The following is an 18,583-nucleotide window of genomic DNA, read 5'->3' as shown; positions in this document are numbered from 1 at the left end:
AACGCAGAGACTTCTACCATCTGGTGACGCTTTTATCCAAAGCGCCTTAAACAGCACCACAAGTGGATCCAGAGGGAATCGAACCTGCAACCTTGAACCTTTTTGTTTTTAGAATTTAGAAATTGGAGATGGAAGAAGACGAGACGTTTAGATTCTGTTCTGGTGGCGAAGGCAGAAAGCTTCAGACTGAAGCGGGAACACCTGAGAAGCTTCATGATGGATCACAAAAAGAAACCAGAAGAATCATGAGATGTTTGTTCTTGGTCTGAACTTTGTTTTTGGTTTACTTGAATTCACAACTGCCCAGTTAGTCACAGTGAAGAAGAGGTTCAACTTACTGTCATGTTGTTCTGCTCAAGCACCATCTCGTCCTCACAGTGTCGTTACTGTAGTCAGTGCACCTCAAGGTTCAGAGGAAGAAGGTTCAACACAACATTTTTGAATTTTCACATATTAAAAAAAAAAAGAACCAATTCGTCCAGGGGCCAGATGCATAAATAAACCAGACTGACGATAGAAAGGGCAGAAAGAGACAAAGATCCCTCAATAAGAATAGAAGAAGTCACCAGTCGTTGGTAAAAGAAACCTGGAAGTTTAGCATCAACACGTGTGAAGATTAAAATAGGAAACAGGTTCCTGTTTCACTGTCGAGTGAACAATAATGCAGCCTATAACAAGCTGGAATCAACAGGCAACATGTTCAAGCTTCACGATAGAAATAGAAGGTTAGTCTAGTGTGAGCACTACTAGGATATCAGCTGAACATACTACGGACCGACAAATCACAGTTTAAACCTCTACAAGTAGACTGAGTAGACTGCAGAGGAGCCAAAGACAGACGGACACACTAAGTACTTAGAGCCCTATTGCACCGTTCCATCGACTGGAAAACAAATGAATCTCCAACATGAAACTGAATTCTCCCGTCTTGCAACACTGTGGGGACATCCACTAAATGAAGGTTTGTGTTTGTCTCTTTTATACATCTGCCTCCTGGACTCAGACTCGTCTCAGTAACGTCGCTGATGCTGCATTCAGGTTACCTTTGAGAAAAACAACAACACTGATGGGACCATTTAAAGGACGGACTGTAACACGCTGGGTTATAACGGTTCTGATCGAGCTGCTGAGAGGACACTGCTGTTAGGAATCATACGTATCATTAAAAGACTTTCTGAACTGGGATCACTGGGATGGGACACTGGACTGGGAGAAAAGATATGATTCATATTCATAGAAACATCCTGGAGTTTGTCTGTAACCGAGAAAAGATTTGATTTAAACTCACTATTCATTTCAAAAGAGCCTTTCTGTCGATATCGCCACACTTAAGTGCCTTTCTGGGTCTTTCTATCTATGTTTTCTTCTTTTCTTTGGGGGTGGGATATTTCATACACTGTGTTTTTATTTAATCCACAATTGAACTTATTTTGTACTCTTGTCTGGTGCTACACTGAGAATGTTCAAACTTGTATTCATCCAAAATGGACGGACATATAAAACTATTTTCTTTGCTGCTGCTTTTTGTTTTTAAAGACTTGAAACATCCAAAGCATCGTGATCGTGAAATGAAAACAGGACATCGGAAGGAAAGAAATATGTTGGGAGGGACATTTGTGGAAATATCTAAATGTTATTTATGCCTAAATTATAATGTGGATGAGTTTTTTTGTGTCTGAACTGTTGATTATTAACTTTTAACTGCTGTGAGAAGTGTCTGTCTGTGTGAAGAAAAACTGATTATTCACTGATCATCTACCTTCGACACATTCGATTTCCTGAGGTCAAAGGGTCCCTGAAGTAATCGCAGAGGCAGCATTGTTTTCCATCTGAGAAGAAAGAAATAGAGTTTTTATTGATACAGCAGATCACAGCCGGAAAAAATCCACAATAAATGAAAGTTTTATACTTAAAGCTGACGGGAATCTTCTTTTCCTGTGTCACTATTAGATTTAAGTTCAGCGGTCAAAGGTCAGAAACAGTTTAATTAGTAAAACTCACTCACTATGAAGAGAATTTTAAAGGAGCATTCAGCATATTTTTCATGCAGAGACTGCTTTGAAACTTTGACATCTCAGTTTTTTACAACTTCAGTACCTATAAATAAATCAAACTATATGCAGGTCAGGTGCAGTAGTACAAAAAGGCTTTGATATCAGGAGAGTAAGGTGACAGTTTTACAGCAGGACAGAAAGGCGGGATAAGGCCTGATGAACATTAGGTAGCCTGGAGGAGTTCACCAATGAGGAGCGAGTGCTTTTCCTCCGTTTCGTCTCTGGCCGGTCCAGGTTGCCTTCCAACCCAGCTGATATCACGCAGAAGTTCCAAATCATCAAGGTTGATAGGGTGAGGTCATCGCTAACGGAAATAACGAGCCTGTTGACGAGGGCAAACATATCAATAGTACAAACTACTAAACTTTTTCCCCCTATCATGTCCTACAGCCCGTCAACGGCCTCCCTACTGCACAGACCTGCTTCTTCCTGTTTCGCCTGCCCCCTTACACGAGCCAGGTCATCCTCGCTGAGCGTCTGCGTTACTCCATCCACAACTGCCCCTCCATCGACAACTACATGCTGACCCACAACACCGACGCAGCAGACAGCTCCGACACAGAGGAGTGAAGCGGCCAGCTGTGGTCAACCTGGTGATGAATGTATCTTCTCCCATACCATGCACATTATGCACTGAACACAGACTTCTATTTGCCAAACCTGTAAGGTAGTGTACTGTACTGTTTATATGTTGGTTGAAATTAAAGATATGTGTAGTTTTGGTTTTCCAAATGTGCAAGGTGTTGTAATTAATGCAGTGCTTACTCTGAATCAACACTACAGGGATACGGAATAAGAGTTTTTCAAATAAAAATAAAGTAACTAAAAAAGCAACTTTAAAAGTAAAGTAACTAAAAAAGTAACTAAAAAAGTAAAGTAACTTTAAAAGTAACTAAAAAAGTAAAGTAACTAAAAAAGTAACTAAAAAAGTAAAGTAACTAAAAAAGTAACTAAAAAAGTAAAGTAACTAAAAAGTAACTTTAAAAGTAAAGTAACTTTAAAAGTAACTAAAAAAGTAAAGTAACTAAAAAAGTAAAGTAACTAAAAAAGTAACTTTAAAAGTAAAGTAACTAAAAAAGTAACTTTAAAAGTAAAGTAACTTTAAAAGTAACTAAAAAAGTAAAGTAACTAAAAAGTAACTTTAAAAGTAAAGTAACTAAAAAAGTAACTAAAAAAGTAAAGTAACTAAAAAAGTAACTTTAAAAGTAAAGTAACTTTAAAAGTAACTAAAAAAGTAAAGTAACTAAAAAAGTAAAGTAACTAAAAAAGTAACTTTAAAAGTAAAGTAACTAAAAAAGCAACTTTAAAAATAAAGTAACTTAAGTAAAGTTATGACTTTTCGACATGGTACACTGACTTTTTCATGACTTTTTTCGACATCCTATACTATGCTGTTTATAACTCCGCAGCAACTCCCTTCATCAACATCGATTGTCTTCCTTCAGGATGGAGTCCAATCGCCAAAGACGTTGCACTATTCACATTTGTACAATGTGTAATAAATTATTGTGAAATTCTAATGAAGTCTCTCCTGATTGAATGACTTTTTTGACTGTTTTTCGACTAACCCCAGTAGAACAAACTGAAAAAAACACAATTGGGTTTCATCATTAAATTCTTTTCTTTACTGCATTTGCACATAATTCACTGAACACACGGAAGTCCAGAAGCATCCTACATAAACTGACCGATGAAAACAAGGTAAAAACAATACGTCTGTAATAAAATACACTTTCATGTTCTTATATGCATAATATAAAAACAATAAAGGAAAATATTTAAATTGCAGTAATTACTATTTACAAAAGGCATTTTCTTTTAAAAGGAACTTTTACAACTTCAGTACCTAAAATAAATCAAACTATATGCAGGTCAGGTGCAGTAGTACAAAAAGGCTTTGATATCAGGAGAGTAAGGTGACAGTTTTACAGCAGGACAGAAAGGCGGGATAAGGCCTGATGAACATTAGGTAGCCTGGAGGAGTTCACCAATGAGGAGCGAGTGCTTTTCCTCCGTTTCGTCTCTGGCCGGTCCAGGTTGCCTTCCAACCCAGCTGATATCACGCAGAAGTTCCAAATCATCAAGGTTGATAGGGTGAGGTCATCGCTAACGGAAATAACGAGCCTGTTGACGAGGGCAAACATATCAATAGTACAAACTACTAAACTTTTTCCCCCTATCATGTCCTACAGCCCGTCAACGGCCTCCCTACTGCACAGACCTGCTTCTTCCTGTTTCGCCTGCCCCCTTACACGAGCCAGGTCATCCTCGCTGAGCGTCTGCGTTACTCCATCCACAACTGCCCCTCCATCGACAACTACATGCTGACCCACAACACCGACGCAGCAGACAGCTCCGACACAGAGGAGTGAAGCGGCCAGCTGTGGTCAACCTGGTGATGAATGTATCTTCTCCCATGCCATGCACATTATGCACTGAACACAGACTTCTATTCGCCAAACCTGTAAGGTAGTGTACTGTACTGTTTATATGTTGGTTGAAATTAAAGATATGTGTAGTTTTGGTTTTCCAAATGTGCAAGGTGTTGTAATTAATGCAGTGCTTACTCTGAATCAACACTACAGGGATACGGAATAAGAGTTTTTCAAATAAAAATAAAGTAACTAAAAAAGTAACTTTAAAAGTAAAATGACTTTAAAAGTAAAGTAACTAAAAAAGTAACTTTAAAAGTAAAGTAACTAAAAAAGTAACTAAAAAAGTAAAGTAACTAAAAAAGTAACTAAAAAAGTAAAGTAACTTTAAAAGTAACTAAAAAAGTAAAGTAACTAAAAAAGTAACTTTAAAAGTAAAGTAACTAAAAAAGTAACTTTAAAAGTAAAGTAACTAAAAAAGTAACTTTAAAAGTAAAGTAACTAAAAAAGTAACTGAAAAAGTAAAGTAACTAAAAAAGTAACTTTAAAAGTAAAGTAACTTTAAAAGTAACTAAAAAAGTAAAGTAACTAAAAAAAGTAAAGTAACTAAAAAAGTAACTTTAAAAGTAAAGTAACTAAAAAAGTAACTTTAAAAGTAAAGTAACTTTAAAAGTAACTAAAAAAGTAAAGTAACTAAAAAAGTAACTTTAAAAGTAAAGTAACTAAAAAAGCAACTTTAAAAATAAAGTAACTTAAGTAAAGTTATGACTTTTCGACATGGTACACTGACTTTTTCATGACTTTTTTCGACATCCTATACTATGCTGTTTATAACTCCGCAGCAACTCCCTTCATCAACATCGATTGTCTTCCTTCAGGATGGAGTCCAATCGCCAAAGACGTTGCACTATTCACATTTGTACAATGTGTAATAAATTATTGTGAAATTCTAATGAAGTCTCTCCTGATTGAATGACTTTTTTGACTGTTTTTCGACTAACCCCAGTAGAACAAACTGAAAAAAACACAATTGGGTTTCATCATTAAATTCTTTTCTTTACTGCATTTGCACATAATTCACTGAACACACGGAAGTCCAGAAGCATCCTACATAAACTGACCGATGAAAACAAGGTAAAAACAATAAGTCTGTAATAAAATACACTTTCATGTTCTTATATGCATAATATAAAAACAATAAAGGAAAATATTTAAATTGCAGTAATTACTATTTACAAAAGGCATTTTCTTTTAAAAGGAACTTTTACAACTTCAGTACCTAAAATAAATCAAACTATATGCAGGTCAGGTGCAGTAGTACAAAAAGGCTTTGATATCAGGAGAGTAAGGTGACAGTTTTACAGCAGGACAGAAAGGCGGGATAAGGCCTGATGAACATTAGGTAGCCTGGAGGAGTTCACCAATGAGGAGCGAGTGCTTTTCCTCCGTTTCGTCTCTGGCCGGTCCAGGTTGCCTTCCAACCCAGCTGATATCACGCAGAAGTTCCAAATCATCAAGGTTGATAGGGTGAGGTCATCGCTAACGGAAATAACGAGCCTGTTGACGAGGGCAAACATATCAATAGTACAAACTACTAAACTTTTTCCCCCTATCATGTCCTACAGCCCGTCAACGGCCTCCCTACTGCACAGACCTGCTTCTTCCTGTTTCGCCTGCCCCCTTACACGAGCCAGGTCATCCTCGCTGAGCGTCTGCGTTACTCCATCCACAACTGCCCCTCCATCGACAACTACATGCTGACCCACAACACCGACGCAGCAGACAGCTCCGACACAGAGGAGTGAAGCGGCCAGCTGTGGTCAACCTGGTGATGAATGTATCTTCTCCCATGCCATGCACATTATGCACTGAACACAGACTTCTATTTGCCAAACCTGTAAGGTAGTGTACTGTACTGTTTATATGTTGGTTGAAATTAAAGATATGTGTAGTTTTGGTTTTCCAAATGTGCAAGGTGTTGTAATTAATGCAGTGCTTACTCTGAATCAACACTACAGGGATACGGAATAAGAGTTTTTCAAATAAAAATAAAGTAACTAAAAAAGTAACTTTAAAAGTAAAGTAACTTTAAAAGTAAAGTAACTAAAAAAGTAACTTTAAAAGTAAAGTAACTAAAAAAGTAACTGAAAAAGTAAAGTAACTAAAAAAGTAACTTTAAAAGTAAAGTAACTTTAAAAGTAACTAAAAAAGTAAAGTAACTAAAAAAAGTAAAGTAACTAAAAAAGTAACTTTAAAAGTAAAGTAACTAAAAAAGTAACTTTAAAAGTAAAGTAACTTTAAAAGTAACTAAAAAAGTAAAGTAACTAAAAAAGTAACTTTAAAAGTAAAGTAACTAAAAAAGCAACTTTAAAAATAAAGTAACTTAAGTAAAGTTATGACTTTTCGACATGGTACACTGACTTTTTCATGACTTTTTTCGACATCCTATACTATGCTGTTTATAACTCCGCAGCAACTCCCTTCATCAACATCGATTGTCTTCCTTCAGGATGGAGTCCAATCGCCAAAGACGTTGCACTATTCACATTTGTACAATGTGTAATAAATTATTGTGAAATTCTAATGAAGTCTCTCCTGATTGAATGACTTTTTTGACTGTTTTTCGACTAACCCCAGTAGAACAAACTGAAAAAAACACAATTGGGTTTCATCATTAAATTCTTTTCTTTACTGCATTTGCACATAATTCACTGAACACACGGAAGTCCAGAAGCATCCTACATAAACTGACCGATGAAAACAAGGTAAAAACAATAAGTCTGTAATAAAATACACTTTCATGTTCTTATATGCATAATATAAAAACAATAAAGGAAAATATTTAAATTGCAGTAATTACTATTTACAAAAGGCATTTTCTTTTAAAAGGAACTTTTACAACTTCAGTACCTAAAATAAATCAAACTATATGCAGGTCAGGTGCAGTAGTACAAAAAGGCTTTGATATCAGGAGAGTAAGGTGACAGTTTTACAGCAGGACAGAAAGGCGGGATAAGGCCTGATGAACATTAGGTAGCCTGGAGGAGTTCACCAATGAGGAGCGAGTGCTTTTCCTCCGTTTCGTCTCTGGCCGGTCCAGGTTGCCTTCCAACCCAGCTGATATCACGCAGAAGTTCCAAATCATCAAGGTTGATAGGGTGAGGTCATCGCTAACGGAAATAACGAGCCTGTTGACGAGGGCAAACATATCAATAGTACAAACTACTAAACTTTTTCCCCCTATCATGTCCTACAGCCCGTCAACGGCCTCCCTACTGCACAGACCTGCTTCTTCCTGTTTCGCCTGCCCCCTTACACGAGCCAGGTCATCCTCGCTGAGCGTCTGCGTTACTCCATCCACAACTGCCCCTCCATCGACAACTACATGCTGACCCACAACACCGACGCAGCAGACAGCTCCGACACAGAGGAGTGAAGCGGCCAGCTGTGGTCAACCTGGTGATGAATGTATCTTCTCCCATGCCATGCACATTATGCACTGAACACAGACTTCTATTCGCCAAACCTGTAAGGTAGTGTACTGTACTGTTTATATGTTGGTTGAAATTAAAGATATGTGTAGTTTTGGTTTTCCAAATGTGCAAGGTGTTGTAATTAATGCAGTGCTTACTCTGAATCAACACTACAGGGATACGGAATAAGAGTTTTTCAAATAAAAATAAAGTAACTAAAAAAGTAACTTTAAAAGTAAAATGACTTTAAAAGTAAAGTAACTAAAAAAGTAACTTTAAAAGTAAAGTAACTAAAAAAGTAACTAAAAAAGTAAAGTAACTAAAAAAGTAACTAAAAAAGTAAAGTAACTTTAAAAGTAACTAAAAAAGTAAAGTAACTAAAAAAGTAACTTTAAAAGTAAAGTAACTAAAAAAGTAACTAAAAAAGTAAAGTAACTAAAAAAGTAACTTTAAAAGTAAAGTAACTTTAAAAGTAACTAAAAAAGTAAAGTAACTAAAAAAGTAACTTTAAAAGTAAAGTAACTAAAAAAGTAACTTTAAAAGTAAAGTAACTAAAAAAGTAACTAAAAAAGTAAAGTAACTTTAAAAGTAACTAAAAAAGTAAAGTAACTAAAAAAGTAACTTTAAAAGTAAAGTAACTAAAAAAGTAACTAAAAAAGTAAAGTAACTAAAAAAGTAACTTTAAAAGTAAAGTAACTTTAAAAGTAACTAAAAAAGTAAAGTAACTAAAAAAGTAAAGTAACTAAAAAAGTAACTTTAAAAGTAAAGTAACTAAAAAAGTAACTTTAAAAGTAAAGTAACTTTAAAAGTAACTAAAAAAGTAAAGTAACTAAAAAGTAACTTTAAAAGTAAACTAAAAAAGTAACTAAAAAAGTAAAGTAACTAAAAAAGTAACTTTAAAAGTAAAGTAACTTTAAAAGTAACTAAAAAAGTAAAGTAACTAAAAAAGTAAAGTAACTAAAAAGGTAACTTTAAAAGTAAAGTAACTAAAAAAGCAACTTTAAAAATAAAGTAACTTAAGTATAGTTATGACTTTTCGACATGGTACACTGACTTTTTCATGACTTTTTTCGACATCCTATACTATGCTGTTTATAACTCCGCAGCAACTCCCTTCATCAACATCGATTGTCTTCCTTCAGGATGGAGTCCAATCGCCAAAGACGTTGCACTATTCACATTTGTACAATGTGTAATAAATTATTGTGAAATTCTAATGAAGTCTCTCCTGATTGAATGACTTTTTTGACTGTTTTTCGACTTTAACCCCAGTAGAACAAACTGAAAAAACACAATTGGGTTTCATCATTAAATTCTTTTCTTTACTGCATTTGCACATAATTCACTGAACACAGTTTGTTTGAAAGGGTCCAGCCAAAAAGCCATATGAAATATTTATTTCCATCACCTATGGCACCTTCCTTGTGCCAGTAGGTGGCGCTATGACTTTGTGAAAATGTTGGCATGGAGATGTGTTCAGGCCTGGACCAGCATCATGCAAAACTAGTTTGGGGCATATTGAATAAAGTACCTTGTAGCAACTTCCTCTTTCATGGCGAACGGCACGAAATGTGCCTGACATGGGCGCCACATAAAACGAAGGTCGTTCAATGTCAGTACACCATTTCAGTAACTTTTCATCATTAATGTCTTCAGATCATCTTGACCAAATTTAAAGTTGATTGTATGAATTCTGTGGGAGGAGTTTGTTAAAGTACAATGCCTGGAAGTTTGGGACAGATTTGAGCAAGTCTAGTGGAGTTACATCAGCTTGTTTAACGGCGAATCACTTAAAATGGCCGCCATGCCACGGCTACGCCACTCCAGCAAACGTAAAACTTTTAGTAACTTTTAATTGCAACAGTCTTTAGATTATACTGACCAAATTTGAAGTCGATCTGACAAAGTCCCTAGGAGGAGTTTGTTAGCATAAAATATCAAAATTTCCCGCAGTCCCGATATGCTCGCCAAATATGGGGAGGTTGGGGACATGTCAGATACCCTTAAACGGTTTTTCATCATAGGGTATAATAATAATTCCTACAGATACAATAGGGACCTCGCAGACCCGACGTTGTCGGTGCTCGGGCCCTAAAAATGTTCATCCCCATTCAAAATCTATACATGCTTGAAAATCACCGTTTGTAAATATTGTAGGTCGATATACATAAATTAAATATATAAAAGCTCCAAATTCGTACTTTGGCTTTCTCAGCTTTGTCTCTTCAGTCTTCATGAAATATAAAGTTATGTTACAACAAAAGAGACTCAGAGTGTCTTCAGTTCAAACAGCAGAGAAAGAGTCTGAACAGTGTGAGTGAGTGTTTGATTAAATTCTCTCTCCATGGAGTTTGTAATCCTGATAAATCTCCCCCCCCCCCCCCCATTAACTTCTCACACACACACACACACACACACACACGAGAGAACAAACGTTTGGTTCATTTTAAAAGCATTTTAATGGCTTTTTGCACATATGTAACAGAGATCAGGAGAAGTCTACGGGTGCAGCTCCAACTAGCAGTGACCCCCAAGTCCACATCACACTGACTACCTCACCTACAAACACCCCGTCCCCTGTCGCCCACCCACCCCCCAACCCGGCCCCGCCCACCCCCATTGTGGCATTATTGATTGTGCAATATGAAGAAATATCTCGTTACTATGATTACAGTGACAGAGGAATGCATACTTATCAAATTGCCAGAGAATGTAGCATAAAGAAAAAGAAAAAACAGGAAGCATTTCAGGACCAATCACCAAGTGAAGAGTTTCTCAGTTACTCGAGGCGTTTCACCAACAAACCCGACCAACGCGCCCACCTTTCACCCTTCGGGGGGCTCATTCCTGACGGTTTGTTTCCACTTTTCCTGGCGGCTATGGAAGTTAATTAATGACAAAATTACAAATGAGCACAAAACAAATTCAGGCTTGAATCAAGCAGGTTTAAAAAGCAAAAGGTGGGATTTGCGGTTTAGTTTGAAATCTAAACTCACCTTTTCTGACAGATTTTGTGAATTGTGGAGACATATTTCTGGAGAATACGTCCATACGTTTTGCTCAGCTAGACACAATCCCCGATTGTGAAATCCATTCAATCGTACATACAAACAGCCAGACCATTGATTGACCCCTACAGCTTCTGCCTAACAGTGCCCTAAACCCCCCAAACCAGCACACTTGATATTTTGAAACTCATTATGGAGGTGCATCTTGGATCAAGTAACAACATTAACGAGTGTTTCAAAGTAGGCAAGCTAAACAAACTGCAGCATGCTCATTTAAAGATAACATGCGTCAGGAAGGCTGTTCACATAATGTCTCAAAACATTGATTAAAAAGTCACAATTCTGCTCTTAAAAATCATGCTAACAAATCTGTTCCTGCATGCTCTCAAATCTCAACTCACAGACTGATTACAGTGCAAATCCCTTGTTCATTTTGTCATCAAAGAACTTCCATATCAAACCGGACCATACAAGCGACTACAGTTCTCTCTTCATTGGTGGCAAAAGTCTGAAAAAATAAAATTACGTGCTGAAGCCAACAAGCAAGCGACCATTATTCTGCAACATTACTCACTTCCAGTAAATGCTTTTTAGAACCAACTTGTCCACTTAACAGCAATGCTTAAAGTAATTTTGTTTTTATAGTACATCTACGTCTTCATACTAAATAAACCTTAGACTTAGTTCAACTGTGGAACAGAAAATACATACTGGAGGAAACAAAAACATATCCCAAAACAACTAAAGGAGGAAATAAATGTTTCAAAAATGGAACCAGGGGAGAAAATAAACCTTACTGGATGCTTAAAAGTTTGAGTTCAAACATTCTTACTGGTCTTAGTTATTTAGTCCAATAGCTCCTTCATTCAGATTTGTTAAGTGTACATATCGTTAGGTTTCAGGTATAGAACGTTATACTCAAATGAAGCTTATTACGGTTTGTAGGTCTTATTAGTAGTAAATATAGGTGAAATTAAACACAGGTTTATTCTTTAACAGTTTGTTATACACAAGTTATACATACAGTTCAAAGCACCGCAGGGTAACTCTCCAAATTACAGCCACGTTCTGCTTCTTTTCTTTCCGTGAAGCTGCAGGAATTAGACAGCACCAGAACATAATGATGATAATAAGCCGTTCACAGGTTTTATTGCACAAATTTAACCAACAGAAAAGCGGAGTTATTCAGTGCATAAAATGCTGTTTGGTGCGCTCTTGTTTTGCAATTTGAACTTGATTTTCCTGCTCTTTAAAGTTTAAACCGCTTTCAGCACATGACTCTGCACTAGTTTTAGGCATTTCGGCTCAAATTAAAAACGTGCGAGAGGAGTAATTTCAGAGGTTTACCCCGCTGTGGTCTCAGTTTTCCCCACTACAGAGGGATACACGTCATCTTGCAAAGACAAGGCCTCGCAAAAACTGAGGATGGACCCTAACAGGAACGAACTACAACTTCCCAAAAAAACAAAACAAAAACGAACTGAGACGACTTGGGAGCGTAAACACAACCCACAAAAAGGCAGTAGTCGACGAAACGCTGGGATGATGAGAAAGCAGAGAAAAAAAACAGTAGGAGATAGAAAACACAAAATAATAGCAATAAGAATAATAAACTCCTCTACAGCGTGTTGTTGTTCAGCGGCAAACTCTGGTTTTTATCTTTATGACAGCAGCTGCCTGAAGCGTTTGCAGACCCATTTTAAATTTGTTTTCCTTCAATCCGATCTGTTTTTTTTTTTTATTCGTTTTTTTTTTCCTGCTCCTTATCTTACAAAAACTGAACGGAGGACACAGGTTGGTGTGTGGTAGCTGTACTGAAGCTCTGAGCCAGACCGGACGGTTGATAGGCACAGAGTGGAGAGTTTTGGCTCGGAGCTTGCATGCTGGAGTCACGCTTTCAGAGAGGAAGAGGAGGAAGAGGAAGAAAGAATAGAAGGAAGAGAAGGAGAGGCTGTTTGGGATTTCATTTAACATAGCAACTGCTGTATCAACTGTCCAGATCGTCCAATGAGTCACTAGTTATCATTTAATATTGTCACATTAACAGACTAACAGTTTTGAGTACATTTGAATCCATTTAGAAGTAAATTTAAATCACACGTTGAGCAGTTATTCTACTCGTTTTTAGTTATTACAGTATCAGTTGCTACGAGCTGACTCTAAATCAAATATTCGCTCAATTGACACGGACATCTTCAACAAATATTTGACCAGAGATGGATCGATGATGAGGAGCGACCCCAAACAGCACCAGAGGAATGAGGAGGAGGAGGAGGAGGGAAGGAGGAGCGTCTATTTCTTCTTGCTGAACAGACTGAAGCGTTTCTCCTTGTCTTTATCTCGTTTGCCCGGGCTGGACTCCGCCGCCGTCGCCACCGCTGTGGCGACCGAGGCCGGCAGCGTCTGAGCGCGTGCGGCTGGGGCCGGCGTGCTATGGCTGCTGGGAGTCACCTCCGTCTTGTCGCCCGTCATGGCGGTCGAGATGGCCGAGATCCACATGTTCATCTCCTCCTGGAGGATGAGGAGAAAGGAGAGAGACAACAAATATAATGTTAATGTAGGAGAGAGACATAGTGGAGGAGTTTAATAACGGATACCATTGTAAGTATAAAATAGAACGATGCTTCAAAATATGGAGAAAAATAAATTATAAAATAAATAATGTGAAAGTTCTTCTTCTCTTTTTTTAAACTTACGTCATCTTTGGCTTGGAAGAGATACTCATTCCCGTCAGTAATCCTGTGGAAGAGAATGCATTAAACAATAATCAATACCAAAGTGTTCAAGACTCCCGTCACTGTTACACCTACAGACGCTTTATTTTACTCTGGTTGATGAATTTGGAAGATGCTTTAAAGCTTCAGTCTCAGATGTTGTGTTTTCAGCTTGTTGAGGAGTTCCTCCGCCCGACAAAGTGGCCAAAACATCAGTAACTGCTAATAATCGTGCCGCTGACCGCTCTCTCAAATTCTCTTCGTTTCAAAATATGTTTCAGGTCTCCGAGTTACGACTCCGAGAAGAGGAGAATTTTTTTACTCCAACAGCGGAAATTCACCTCGGACAGAATCTTTACCGATACTTGACTGAGTTTGCTTGAGTTAAGAGCTTTGTTTAAGGGAAAAGATAAACCAACTGTAACGATTCTCACTTGAGCTTAAAGACATGTTTCTTCTTCTTGTAGTCCAGCGCCACCTCGCAGACGGCTTCCTTCAGGCTGACAGGAATCTCGCTGTGGTAGGGAATACCCTGACTGGCGCTCTTCTGATCCTTGTAGAAGCCCATCTCCTGCTGATTGATCACGCAGTACACGTTGTGCCACGACCTGCAGAGACACGGTCGCATCATTTAGCAATAATAGATAATAGCCGGCAATAACCATTAGTGTTTTAATTCTATGCTGTAAATTTGACACAACATATTTTTGATTTACAGAAGTGATAAACACTTAATGTCTAAAATCTTTCTATGAATGAACAAACAGATGAATTTATGTCAAAGATTAAGTCATTCATGATGAAGAGAAAGAGGATTAAAGAGTAATTTAACACCAAAAAGAGAAGCATTCGTTCAAAAGGTATGAAAATAAATGATTGTGCGGTCATCCCCCAGCGGTTCCTACCTGCTAGAAGCCTTCTTGTTGTGTCCCTCCCACTCATGTTTGCGGTGCAGGAAGCTCTCCAGCTGAGACGTGGGAGCGTCCTGCTGGGTCTTGGCCGGCAGGGTCGCCGCCTGGCTGGCCTTGCCCTTGCGAGACCCCCCGGGAGACCCCGCGGGGCTGGGCTCCGACACCCCGTTCACCACATCTCCACCCTCCACGTCCTGGAAACAGAGAGAGCAGTCAGAAGAGCACCGGGGATGGATGGATCTCTCTCAACAAACACAAATCTTTCTCTCTCAGACACGGAAGCTGTAAATCACAGTTATCAGAGCTGCAGCATGCAGAGCAGAGCAGAATCACAGGCTGTGTAGACACTTTGAAATGGTCTAAACTTACCCAAAACTGCAACAGATGTGGTAGTTTTTTTTACATTTATGTTTGGAGTTTATCTGCAACCTTTACGACCGCCATGAACCATAACTGGTAAGTCAACTTAATGCACCTAAACTCTTTCAAAGGGCACCGGCTTCAATCCACAAAGTTAAAATCGCTTTGGATTCAGACTGAGACCTCAAACTGCAAAATAATTTCAATAGTATTACGACTGAAAAGTTTAGATATCTTTCAAAACATATTGAGTGTAATCTCTGTTGTTTTGAGGCCAAGAACCATATCGTCAACTGATTTCACACTGTTCAACAAACTTCTCTAAACCAAACTACACAGAGAAATGATACAACACTGAAGCCAAGAACAAATAAATCAGCAGACAAAAATGCAACCAAATGCAATTAAAATGATCTAAAGAAAATAATACTGAACCAAACAAAAGAAAGAAGAGACCAAGTCACAACAAATCATTAGCAAGTCTCAAGTCTTTCCAACCAACACAACCTTGTTGTCTCGTTATTCATTTCAGGAGACGACACATGATGGCATCATTATTTTCCCACCAACCAGTGGCCCTACACTGGAACACAACATGGCCCCTCGGTGAGTTTGTAGTCATTTAATTAAAAACACAATTAGGAGAAGTGACGTAGGGACCAAAGATTAGGAAAACATAAAGGGCCGCTTTAGTTGTTGGTGTATTGGGGCTTTAGGAGTCCAACAAACATTACGATTTACTGTCATATGGAAAATAAGTTCAGCAGAGAAGCTGAAACCAGATCATGTAAACTAGTGAAAGAGAGAGAACGTATGTTTCCCTTTACTGAGCAAAGATTCTTCAAGATTCAAGTCAAGGGCAACAAATGACAATAAGATAATATTTGTTAAATGATGCACCGCTGTCAGACGTGGCTGCTGTGTGTTTCTGGTTCCTCTTTGGGTTTGAGGATTCAAGTATTGAAGGCGTAAAGGCTAAACTTCTCGTAAAATCTTGAAATGTCAACGTCAGGTTAAAAGTCTTGTTGGATTTCCTGAAGTTACCAAATGTGTCCGGTCTCTGACTCAAGTCTCTCAAAAGCAACGCAAGCTAATCTCACACACTCAACCGAACTAGAGCACAGATCCGTCCATCAAACCACGGACATCAGCTACCTCGGCCTTCGGAATGCATTTATAAGCGTTAGCATTTAATTAAGAGAGCTCAGCGCTGGATTCCAGTACGGATTAGAAAAACATCTGCATTGCACATTAAGAGCACCAACAGGTAGCACAGTCTGATCATGCACTGATTACAGGTTTAAGGACATGCATAATAAATCACAACACCACTCAATAACACAATATGGTGGACAGTGTGAGGAAAGGGAGAAGCTAGCAGATGGAGAAAACATAAAAAAACTCAATAAAATCTCAAACAATTACCAACAGAATTGCTTGGAAGTCATTACTGGGCATCATTATTGGTGAGGGGAGAATGCGATTGGCCTAGTATCAAAACAGATTTTATTTTTCCACACCACACCCACTCCAACCGGATGCTTATTACCCTGTTACTGAGCTCTTCAAGGGCTGGACCAATGGGAGGACACTCTTTTTGAGCACAGTTCAGAGGCTGGACCGATCCTGGGAGCTTTAACTGAAGGGCTGCAAGAGCTGGACCGATCCTGGGAGCTTTTATTTAGAGCTTAGCGAGAGCTAGACCGATCGTGTGAGCATTTATTACGAATCCCGAGAGCATTTACTTTGGTTTGGACAAAGCTTTCCCTGACAGCTAATCAAAAGGTCGGACCCATACAGAGATTTCTTTTAGTGGCTTGTTTAATGTTGGACCTCTTACTGAAAGAGGGTCAAGGTCTGGACCAGTTCTAGGTGCTAAAGCTTAAAGCATATCAAGCTTCTATTCATTCTGAGAACTTTTGACGAATGCCAATGGTCATTTCATCTCTTCTAAAAACTGTTTGAAAACTTTGAATTGAGGCTGCTACGAATCAACGTTAACACTCATGTTTCCACTCTAGTAATAATAGACAATGTGGTCATCTTTACAGCATTCTCTATGATTATTCCATTGTACTAAACGATCAAATATCAAAGTCTATGAAGTACTGCTACTGCATATAACATTTCAACTATGTCACATAGTCCTACTTTCACAATAGACCTCCTCAGAAATGGTTTCAGTTATTACTTTATAAGGATTTGACTTTAAAGTCAGATTGCACAAGTAAAGCAGGGCAGACTCTACGGATTAAACCTCATTTTAGCCCTGAATTAATCGCCCCGGACTAATTTTAGAACCGTGTCGAATTTCTGTGAGATGGTTTGACTTGCAGCTTAAGGTCACGACTATTCATTATATTTATGATCATACTGTTCATATTTCTGATAATTGGTTGGATTTCTGGCAGGTGACAAAGTTTGTTCGGCTGTCAAATGCCCACAAGAAACTGTAGTGAGCTTGTTTTAAATGTTATTGTAGTCGTATTTTACATACTGTGACTAAATGTGGTCTTGACTGATGTCGGCATGATAAAACTGAACAGAGTCTGGATCTTCCATCTGCTGCTCCACATTTTTATTTGTTTTTACTTTCTATACGTAAAAAACATGTCCGCTCAGCTTCATACCTAATTTGGCTGTAATATGTAGCGAGTATATTTCTAAGTTTGTTTCTTTTACAAGATCAGGACTTTAAACCACAACCATCAACTAGAACGCTTTGACTTTGGGAAGTAAATGTCTTTATAATAACATTTGACAGGAAACAGCAGCAACTATGTGTAGTTACTTTCCTATTCTGAAAATCTATTGTTAAAATAATAATATATTGTGTAATTAAATTACCCAGCGGTTACCCACAATTATGTAGTTATTTACTGTGAAAACAAAGAAAATGCTACTACTGAGAGTTGTTTTATGGCTATCCAATCATTATTTGAACTTAACGTTCATTTTATTGATTTTTGATCCACGTCAATGAAAGAAGCCTTCTATGGAAACCAAAATATACACATGTATTAAAATAAAGCCCCAGGGTGAAAACTGGTGAAGAACATGGGATGAAGAATTACAACATTGACAGAAAACTCAACTGAAATGCTAATGATGGTGACAGCATGCAACAACAAAAACAACTGCATGTGGAGAAAAGTCACGATTACACATCGATAACACGGACAGACGAACCAGAACGGGTCTGAGTGATCTGATTGGTTCTGACAAGGTTTATTAGGGAATGTGTGTTAGTCAGGGAACCAATGACGGAGCTGGATGGACATGCAACAAACACCGTGAAGAGAAATAAAGAAGTTATAACAGTAAACAATGGAAACAAAGATCGATCACAATAACAATACAAAACACTGTCGCAGAGACAAAAGATCTTAACTGAGTAAATATAATGAGGATGGAGTAGGTATGTGCACACACACACACACACCACATGGGATATGTCTAAATGCTTGTATATGAATGAAAGATCAATTTTCATGAAACTGGAAGGTTGAAGATTAATTCATGTACACATGGTCAGCATGTACAGTCTTGCTGTTAACCTAAAAAACCACATTGTTTGAAGTTCTGAATTAATTAACAGCATGTCAAAATGATTATATGTGAAACTTGGAATTAAAATTATAATGTGCATTATTGATTTGCCTTTTTTACTATACAATAGTGAACCATGTTA

At 37.8% G+C, this 18,583-nt stretch overlaps 1 protein-coding gene across 2 annotated transcripts in view; it reads right to left on the bottom strand.

Moving 5' to 3' along the window:
• Positions 1-12,576: 12,576 nt before the first annotated feature.
• The window catches only part of LOC306703386 (spectrin beta chain, non-erythrocytic 1-like), a gene marked incomplete at its 5' end in the record, with an annotated part of 65,772 nt that continues 59,765 nt past the window's right edge, over positions 12,577-18,583 (bottom strand). For both annotated transcript variants that reach the window (XM_079169346.1, XM_079169345.1), the window contains 4 exons: positions 12,577-13,418; positions 13,604-13,646; positions 14,056-14,229; positions 14,527-14,726. In XM_079169346.1, the coding sequence (XP_079025472.1) occupies positions 13,200-13,418; positions 13,604-13,646; positions 14,056-14,229; positions 14,527-14,726 (636 nt within the window). In that variant the 3' untranslated portion in view covers positions 12,577-13,199. The remainder of the gene's footprint in view (positions 13,419-13,603; positions 13,647-14,055; positions 14,230-14,526; positions 14,727-18,583) is intronic.

Source organism: Pholis gunnellus (genome assembly GCF_910591455.1).
Source record: "Pholis gunnellus genome assembly, chromosome: 11".
NCBI lineage: Eukaryota > Metazoa > Chordata > Actinopteri > Perciformes > Pholidae > Pholis > Pholis gunnellus.
Note: the sequence above shows the minus strand (reverse complement) of the source record. Positions and strands in the feature narration are given on the sequence as shown.